General features: G+C 34.6%; 1 protein-coding gene across 1 annotated transcript; it reads right to left on the bottom strand.

Annotated features, from left to right (window-relative positions):
• Positions 1-773: 773 nt before the first annotated feature.
• LOC109705086 (sirohydrochlorin ferrochelatase, chloroplastic-like) lies at positions 774-9,186 on the bottom strand. The gene is made up of 7 exons (XM_020225850.1): positions 9,147-9,186; positions 8,583-8,614; positions 5,216-5,549; positions 5,028-5,089; positions 4,771-4,881; positions 4,342-4,434; positions 774-1,172 (listed from the first exon to the last, which is right to left on the bottom strand). Exons 1-7 carry the CDS (start codon positions 9,184-9,186, stop codon positions 1,071-1,073), a joined length of 774 nt encoding a protein of 257 aa, XP_020081439.1. The 3' UTR covers positions 774-1,070.
• Positions 9,187-10,155: the final 969 nt, after the last annotated feature.

The following is a 10,155-nucleotide window of genomic DNA, read 5'->3' as shown; positions in this document are numbered from 1 at the left end:
TATTACAAAATAAATGTATATAGGGCACGGATAAACTCCGTATAAAGAGAACAAAAGTAGGCCATGCGAAGGAAAAATTTTAAAATACAATGGATATATTGGTGACGTGGCGTAACAAGTCAATCAAATGTCTCCTTTTAAGGATATATGTCCCATCATGATTGTAAAAAAATATTTTTATTGCACTTTTATTTGAAAAGAAGGAATGTGATTGTCTTGTTATTGATGACGCGGTGCAAGTGTGATAGTGTAGAATTCCTTCATGCGAAGGTGCTTCCATTTGGTGTCATTTTATTATTTTTGTCCCTTCTTTTTTTCGTTCTTTCTTTTTATCTATTTATTTTTATTTTTATTTTTATTTTTATTTTTATTTTTCCTGAAGTTGTTCCCCTCTCCATAGGGTGATCTCAAGCTCATTATATTTGATGCTAAAATGCACAAAGCACCCTATAGACTCGATTATTTCTTTGCTCTCATGAACTTTTAAGAACCTATTGACTATCATTTTGCCTTCATAAAGTGTTACTTCCTAGGAAATTTAATAAAATATTTGAAAACACTTAAAATTTTGAAGCCATCCTTCTACAAATCTACCATATATATTTAGAGATTTTAACAGATTACTATGATAAGTGCAGGATTTTATTGCATTGCAATATTTCAATTAGTTTGGCGCATATTATTTTTGATGTGTCAATTGAAAACATACACAACACGATCATTCAGCTATTGTTTGTTACTTCTAATGTGATAAATATACAAACATACATCAATATTCCCTGGAAATGCTTCAAAAATATGTGAAGTTAATATGCACAATACCATGTGGAAGCCGATCCAAGAACAGTTCTAACAAAACCCTATCCATCTAAACATGTAGCAAAAGAGGATCACATTGAAAGAAATCCGGTACAGAGTTAAAACTCTCTACTGAAAGATGCCACAAAATAGGATTGTAATACAGAGCTCCCTCTCAAAAAAAGCATAATGAACTTCAAAACTTCTTTACATATATGATAAAACTCATAATTTAAATTGGTCACAATAGCTAACTACTACATAGTCGGCAATTAGTATAAATGGCATCTTCCTGTTCCGGCACATACACTGCACTCATCCGCATCACCAGCTACATGGCTCAGACAATGCTTTATTCGATCATTCATAACGTCCTGCACAAAACGTAAGATAGTATTAGAACTTGGAATGCACATCTCGTGAGAGTTCACGAGGGTGACACTAAATTACAAGCAACACCCTAAACATCATGATTGTCAATCTATATAAAGCTATGCGTTACACCTTGATACAACAAAGTTTCATCAGTATGCCTCTGCCATCAATGTTACATTAGGCGACATCTATCAATTTACTAGCAGGTCAATGGGGTATATATATGTTTTAGAATTTCAGGTGGTTTCCTGCATTTTAGCCATAAAAAAGCTTGGATTTTGAGAATTTCTACTTTCGCAGATCTCATAAATCACATGAGTTATCTAAGAATATACAAGTTTCGAAATTAAGACAAGGCACACAGAAATTCAAACCAGGCATTTCTCAGTTATTTCCGATACCTTCATGTCATCCCCTAATTCTCATCATTGCATCTACATGATACCTTTGTGATTTTCTCTTTAAAATTTGCATGTTGATCGAGTTTACTGGAGGCAATTATGATATGGGAGAACCTAGTAAAGACAAGTGCGCAAAGCAATGCTAAATTTCTATGTAAACTCAAGCATTCTCATGAATTTTTCATGTAACAGATTTGTAGGAGCTTGAGCTTTCCTAAATTGATTGCTCCATTACGTGCACAGCTGAATTAGATGCTTTGCGCTTGTATAAAATACTTAATGTATGCATTTAGTAAAAATGAATTTTGCTTTTACTGATGACTAAGGATTCTTATTATTCTCTTTCTGATGTTGACAGATAGTCCAAAGGTTGCAACAGAGTGTAGTGATATTTGGCTTAAAAGGCCATTATTGACTTTGTATTGCTTCAGCGCTTACACAGACACTGCTTAATCAGCATTCACTTGCTGCAATGGAATATATCATAAAGCTTCAGGTGGGCATACACAAAACAGCAAGAAACAATGTTGGACTATACCAAGGATATCAGCTCACAGGCTATTAAGTTCTCTAAGATAGTATCTTAGTATTGAGAGTTTCTTAATGTTCATTTCATCTGATACAAAGAAAAGCAATTGTAAGTCGAAGTATTGTGCAACAAAGAGGTCTCAGTACCAACTCATCATGTTTCAATTCCTTTGCTAAAGCACGAAATAGTGAAATAGTGCTGATTGAACAAGAAAGCTCAATGATCGTGGTAACGGTTCAACTTACGAACAAAAATGATGTCTCGGCTAAACAAGGATTAGTTCATGCTCGAAAGGAGACATAAATACTGGATTTCAGCTTTTACTATTGTGGCACAAATATCTTGGTTGTTTACTTTGTGCATCTGTTTGGTTTAGGCATAATTTTCCAAGATATATGTCAAACCCAATGGTCGTTCATCAAAAGATGAGAGGACAACTAGATAGCATTTGTCTAGGGATTCTCTATCCCAGTGACGGTGAGAAATCCTTACAGGTAATTCTAATACTAGGTATTATTCCCCCTATATTTGGTTAGGGGCGGGTCGAATTACTTGGATTAGCGACCTACAAGAAATCTGATTAAACATCTCAAATCTCATCCTTAGCATGTTAGGCAAGGAAGGATAGCCAAAATAGTAACAACGTAGTGGTTTGTGTGCTACTTTTCTGACCAATGCATTAGTGGCTGCATCTGTTTCAGTCTTTCAGGTACCCTCTCCGAAAGGTGTGTGCAATTAGCCACATCTGTGGCTCCTTTTACCCACAAAATAGAAAAACACTCTGGTACAGTGTATACTCTGTGATCAGAAATAGAATTAACTGGAACAACACTATCAAAAATATGAAACTGCAGTTGATAGGTATGTCAATGGATAAATACAAGCACACACAGGGAAGGGGGGTGAATGAGTTGATACATGTCTAGTTCACTAGTTTTAGTAACTCAATGCAAATATATTTGGCTGCGTTGCAAGGATCATTACATTCACGTCATTCGCATGAATCAGCTGGTTATTTTATTACATAAGTTCAGTGCTCTTCATAGACATCTTGCGAAATTGCAAGTTACTAGGTTTAGATAACTTTATTTCTACAAAAACATCTGAATTTAGGTCCTGCAGTCTAGTATGCCATGAGACCAGAAGAGGGGGGGGAAAAACTTCAAATGTATGCGAAATGCATAACAAACAATACTAAAAAAATGAATATAAATTTAAAATCAAGTAAGACTGCAACATTTCATAGAAGGGATCTTTTTGATCCTTTACAATGTGTGTGCGTGTGTGTGTGCGTGTTTGACATTTTTGGAGAAATCTTGGAAACCCAGCTTGAATATCCTGACAACTTGCTACGAAAGGAAGAAACTGTCGTCAAAAAGTAGCCTATGTGAAAGAAACTAGGTTTTAATGGCTTATTGCATGCTTATTTCAAGACAAAGTTGTCCAGTGATATGGACCTTTACATGTTGATAGGTACTGAATGGATATGTCTATGACAGACAAAAACAGAAGTTATTGATCAGTGTGGAAAGGTAAAATTCTTTATGACTAAAATTATGTGTTAATAAGTTCATTCTTCTGTAGCTTTTCCTGCCTCACTTACCTCATCCTACTGTACTAACAATCTTTTTAGCTGCTACTTGTTTTTTTCTTTTTGAAGATTCAAGTTTTGTTTAAACTTGTTCACAAAGAGACAACCATGCAAACATGAGATTGAAAAACAATGGACTTACGCATATTTAAATGGTAATTTAGTTGAATGACTCCACATATATGACCTTCCACTTGATTAAAACAAGGATTTAAATCATAAGGACATGAAGGTCTTACATAACAGCTGAGATAACCATATCAAGGTATAACTAGTTGAGGACTGATGAAGCTAGCTAAAAAGCAACAAAGATCAATATTTGTTCAACAGTAGCTTGCAAGGGAAAAAAAAAAAATCTAAAAACTTTCTCATAGACAAATCAATACCAACCAAAAGCCAAAAAAGAGTAATGATCCCTGCAATCACAGCAATACATTATACAATAAAAAGAATTCTCCACCCTGACTACCATGATTTCAAATTTTACAAATTTTGTTACATTTCAAATTTACAAATTTAACTATTAAGACATTATTTCCGAAAAAAACTATTAAGCATGCATGTCATTAGTGCCGTATGAATTGCTTAGTTAAGCTAATGATTATTGATATAAAAAAGTGTATGACAATGGAGCAATAAAAACATACCACCAAAAGATCATGCAAACCAAGAGGTGCTGAGACAACATAGGATATTCCTGAGTGCTCCTTGGATGCTTGTGCTGCTAAAGAGGGAATATCCTGGGAATATTGTGATATATAATCATATGAAAATGTTCTAACTCTTTAATACATATTGATAAATTTTTTAAAAAAGAAACAACTAGAATAAAACCATCGCAGAATTTTGAGATAGTAATGCTATATGAACCTCAGAATATACCAAATAATATTGTTCATAAATCAATATCGTACACATGATAGTTAATGAGTAGTTTAGCTTGGTAGTTAGTGAGAGGTTTAACTTGTTTGTCATGTGGAAATTCGGAAAGCTAAGCCACTCGCTAATTACCATGCGTTCAAGGACTCATCAACAACACTCCGGGGTATATGTAGCATTATTCATTTTGAAATCACCTGTTGCCAATGCCGTCCAGGTAAGAGAAAAAAGGGACTAAGGATAACCCTGTTTGCGCCTTGTTGCACGCACGACCTGAACGCGTCGCTAATGGATGGTTCGGCCAATTCCTGCAAATCGACAATATTTCATTTATACAACCCTCGCCATTTGTCGCGCAAATTTGCCCATTGCATATATTGCTCACATTCTCACCACAACTAATTGAATTATAACGCAAACACACTGGAAAAGATAAAATTGTATAAATGATTACCATATGAGCAGGCTCGACTATTCGATAACCGGTTCTGGCTTTAAACATCGCAACGAACTCATCTGGCAACATCAAAAGGCGAGAGAAATTCATCAGCCTCTGTGTTCTTTCTCGCCCAATTTCAACTACCAAACTATCTACCAATATCGCGAAAGAACGAACAAAAAAACAAGGTGAGCTGAGCTTACTCAACATAAGATTAGATTGCTGCCGGCGAGATCCGTGGTCGACAATGATCACGCCGTCTTCCTCGCCGACGCCGTGTTCGGCTTTTCTGAATGATTCACGCCTGACTGCTAACTTCAGAGACGCAGCTCTACTCGCCGCAATTTGTTGCGGCTTCACAAATTTGGGAACGGCCAACTTAGGAGGACTATGCCTTATTATTGTGTGTTTCTTAGTCGAACATCTTTTCAGGAAAAAAAGAATGCAAACAATTAGAAATAGAACCTTTTCCAAATCGATACAAATTTCGCCTTCTTCGGTGTTCTTTATTTCTAGGGATAACTTCAAAAACCCCCCCTGTGGTTTCCAACTTTCTCACTTTAGTACCCTGTGGTTTAAAATGTATCAATTTGCCCCCCTGTGGTTTCGTTTTTCTCTTTTTTTTTATCAATTTTATTATTTTTTTTCCTCAAATCAGTGACAAAATTAAAATTAAAGGGTACTTAAGTAAATATTCGGTAAATCTAGATGGATATTTGATATTTCTTTGCATATAATTTAACGAAATATTAAGTAAAAAGCTATAGAAAAGATAAAAACAAAACCACAGGGGGGCAAATTGATACACTTTAAACCACAGGATACTAAAGTGAGAAAGTTGGAAACCACAGGGGGGGTTTTTGAAGTTATCCCTAGAAATAAAGAACACCGAAGAAGGCGAAATTTGGCCACGGAAGTGAGTGATTTATTATCCTTGGAGAACGGGCGAGTTGTGTATATTGGCTCGATATTATATCCTCCGCACGAGTCACCGCGGGGATTGAGGAACTGGAGAGAGCGTTGGGGATAGAACGGCGATGCAAATGGGTCGGGTCGGGTCGGGTTTGGATCTTTGATGATGACCGAACGGCTACCCCAGTGAACCAATCCACGGCGCAGACGCCAGCTATCCAAAAAATGATATTTTATATAAATATTTTTTAAAATTATAATATTTTATGACAATTTTTTTTTAGATTTATCTTATAGTTAGTTTATTCGGATTTGACAGAAATTCGGGATGGAAAATTCGACTAGTAAAGACTTTTTAGAACATATATATATATATTTTAAAAATATAAAAAAAAAAGAACTACAAAATAAAGTAGATTAGGCCCTATTTGGATGCATGTAAAAAATTAACATGGAGTTTAAATACCATATTTTGATCCAAATAAAATGGGAAACCTGTAACTCCAAAAAAATTCCACGGATATTTTAGAAGCTGTTTGGATGCACATTATACAATTCTACAAGAATTTCTGACAATCTTAAAAAATTTGCTATTAGGGACTTTAAATTTAAATTATAATTATAACTGTGTTTAAATTTCAAATTAGTGTATTAAAGATACCTAAATATAATTGTTATTTCAAATTTTAAAATTATGACATTAAACTACTAATAAATTTATTCAAATTTGAAAAACTAGCCGTTGGAAAGCTTTAACATGACAAACAAACATCTAGATATCATCCATGAAGTTTAGCATACATTGAAATAAGCCAACAAACATCTAGATACCAACGAAAATCTATTTAGCATTAAAGATACCAACTTGCTAATAACTATAAAAGTTCAATATACCAACAAATGTCAACGGTAAGGTTTAACATGACAAACAAATGAAAGAAACCTAAATAAAAAAGCATAATAAATGAAACTAAGCAAACAACCTATAAGGTTTAACTCTAAATTCCTTCTTCCCATGCCTTTTTATCCAATAACCCTATGTTCATCCTTCAATGAAGCCAGCCTCACGATTTTTTTTCTTTCTTTGGAACACTCTTGAAGCTTTAAATACCTCGTCCACTCCCCCCCCCCCCTCTCTCCTCTCTCTCTATCTTCTCTTCTCTCTCTCTCTCTCCTAGGTTTTGAGCCTCTGAAAATAAAGAGAATAACCATCCTTTTTTTTTTCCAAGTTGTGTTTGTAAAGATAAAGAGAGAGCCATTTTTTTAATTCCATTTCCATCTTACTATGTTGCACAGTTACGGATACGGGGATACGGATACACACGATACGGATACGGTGATCACGGCAATTTCTAAAACTTCTAGATATATACGGGGGATATACTTAAATAAATATATATTTTAAATATATTTAAATGTATGTTGATTATATGTAATGATATATTGAGAACAATTAGAATATCTAGACTATATTAAGGAATATATTCTAATATGCATTAACTTGTATAATTATTCTACATATGTTCATAAAAAAAGATAATCAATCATATAAAATAAATAAATTAAAAAGTATCAAACCAACTATCATTCAACTTGATCAAATGATAACAATAAATATATAGTCGCACAAACTAGATAATTAGCCATTCAATATATATGTCTGATTTGTTAGTTCTATTATTAAAATAGTAATAAAAAAATATGCTAACAATTTAATAGAGAAGGAAAAAAAAATCATATTTTCTATAGCCTTTGTTGTTTAATACTAGGTTGACAAATTAGATGGAAGAGAGTAAATACTGTGTGAAGATAGAACCAGAGGGAGCGCCTTCTACCAATCAAGAACAAAAAGATAGATGAAATGACAAATTGAACAGATATTGGTGTTTTTCTCACTCTTTTCCTTCTTTCCAATAGGTTTGGACGTGAGCTTTAAAAAAATTTTAAGTTTCAATCATTTTAGACCAAAAAAGAACCGGGCCGTGTCCCCCCCGTATCCCCCCGTATCCCTCACGTATCCGAGCCGTATCCGATATTTTTTTATTTTTTAAAAATGCCAGATACTTCATTCCCGTATCGGACACGTATCGGGCCCGTATCGGACGCGTATCGGTATCCGACACGTATCCGATACGGATACGGCATGAAATTTGAAGTATCCGTGCTTTATAGCCATCTTATATTTGAGCAGAATCATGTATTCTTATAAAATGCATAAGGAAAAGGTAAAATTTAGATGTTTCTGAATGTAGTGATTGAAAGTAGTTAAAAAGAAAAAGAGAACACTATACGCAAAGAAGCCATTTTTCAGTTTGACATTCATGTTTTGGATTACACAATTTATAGTGTTTTCTGAAACAACTCATCAGGGTAATCACAGCAATCAGAAAGAATGGATCTACAAAGTGTGATTAGTTAGCGCGACTCATTTTGCTTGGCCACATTCACAGCTATAGACTCCTACATAATAAACTACTCAACTGAACACAAAAGGCTCAATTTTTCTTTACCTAATACCTTTTCATTCCTCAAATCTATCAAGTTTCAAAACAGTATTTCCAAGCTAGCTATTACCCACATAAATCCATCAAAAGATAATAAAACGAGCGCGTATAATCAAACAACCATAACAACAAGTAAGAAACAAACACCACAAACCTCAGACCCATACAAGCTGCAAATGTTGCTTCCTGTTTGAGCCATAGGGAACAAATAATACTGCTAAAGTGGGAATTTCCTTAATGGCTATAAGCTCTTATGAGATGAAGATTAGTGATCTCCTTCCAAAATATATATACACAGAAACAGTATTCTCAGTCCCTGTCTATGTTCCAAGTTGAGGTTGGTAGTTTCATTTTGAGGTTTAAGGAAAGATAATAATATTGTACAAAAAAAAAAAAGGGACAAACCGACCAACCAATCGAATTACTCCCTGTGATAGCAAGTTAACACTGAAAGCAAAAATGGTTAAATTAATCAAAAGTGGGAACTTGATAAACCAACAAGAAAGTCCTCACTGCCACAGAGATTTATGTTTGGTTTAATGCCCTTCAACCATGAGAAAGAGAGTATGCAAACAAATTTTACTCTCTACTTCTTCGCTACATTATCATATTACTCTTAATTTTACCTTCAGATTACTTTCACAACCATGAAAAAAGCTAAAGGAAGTTCCTCAGAATTAGAAACCATCTTTGACCCAAAATTAATTTCTTTCTTTACCTGTTGGAGGAGGAAAAGCGTGCGGCGCCTCTCCGGCCATCGCAGGGTGCGACCGTGGCCGGCGGCGGCGACCGTGGCCGAGATGAGTGCGTGCGGCGGACGAGGTGAGTGTAGCAGCGGAGGCGGCGGCCGAAGTGAGTGCGGCGGTGTCGGCGGTGGCCGAAGTGAGTGCGGCGGAGGAGAGGGTGGGTTGTGGAGAGGGTGGAGATTAGAGAGAAAGGAGGGAGGCTCAGAGGAAAAGGAACAGGGGAAAAAAAAAAAAGGTGGGCGTGGGCTGCGTGAGTGGAAAAGTGGCGTTTTGATTTTAGGAGAAAATTGTGGATTTTATTTTTACCCTACTTGTTGGGGTATAGTTAAACTATACCCTAATTAGTTGGTATGTTTTTAAGCCATCCAAATACTTCTCAGAGAATTTTTCTACACCTATAGTATAGTTATACTATACTCCAAAAAAGCAAGCATCCGAACAGGACCTAAGTAAAAAAACGTAATAGCAAATTTTATTATCGTCTCTATTTTCATCTTTTGTGTGATCCACATATTTCGAAAGTTTATAAAATTTTTTTAATAATTTGTGAATAATTTGGCAATAATTCGAAAAAAAAAATTTATCTAAAAAATTTGGGCATTTTTTTAGCCGAATAGTTCGGTATATGCGAATTATTCGCGAATAATAAATCTAACCTAAAAATTTACATATTATTCTGATTTTTTAGGAATAAATCGTAAATGGACCGTTTTATTCGAATTTTCAATAATTTGTAAATAATTTACAAATATTTCGCAAATAATTCACGAATTAACTAACCATGAGACTTTATCTTGGTGGGAGCTTGCGTTCGTTTTTAAAATTTTTTATTTCATGTTAATTTTTTTAGACTTCTAAGAGCTATTTTTTGAAAAAAAAAAATCTAATTTTTTTTAAAATGTAGTGTGTTGCTATTTTTGCTTTTTTAAAAAAAGAAAAACTTGTCTTCTTCGTTACTGCATATTGATTTTTTTTTTTTAG

This window comes from Ananas comosus, unplaced genomic scaffold (genome assembly GCF_001540865.1).
Source record: "Ananas comosus cultivar F153 unplaced genomic scaffold, ASM154086v1, whole genome shotgun sequence".
In the NCBI taxonomy this organism is placed as follows: domain Eukaryota; kingdom Viridiplantae; phylum Streptophyta; class Magnoliopsida; order Poales; family Bromeliaceae; genus Ananas; species Ananas comosus.
The sequence above is the reverse complement of the archived record's forward strand: the minus strand, read 5'-3'. Positions and strand labels throughout refer to the sequence as shown.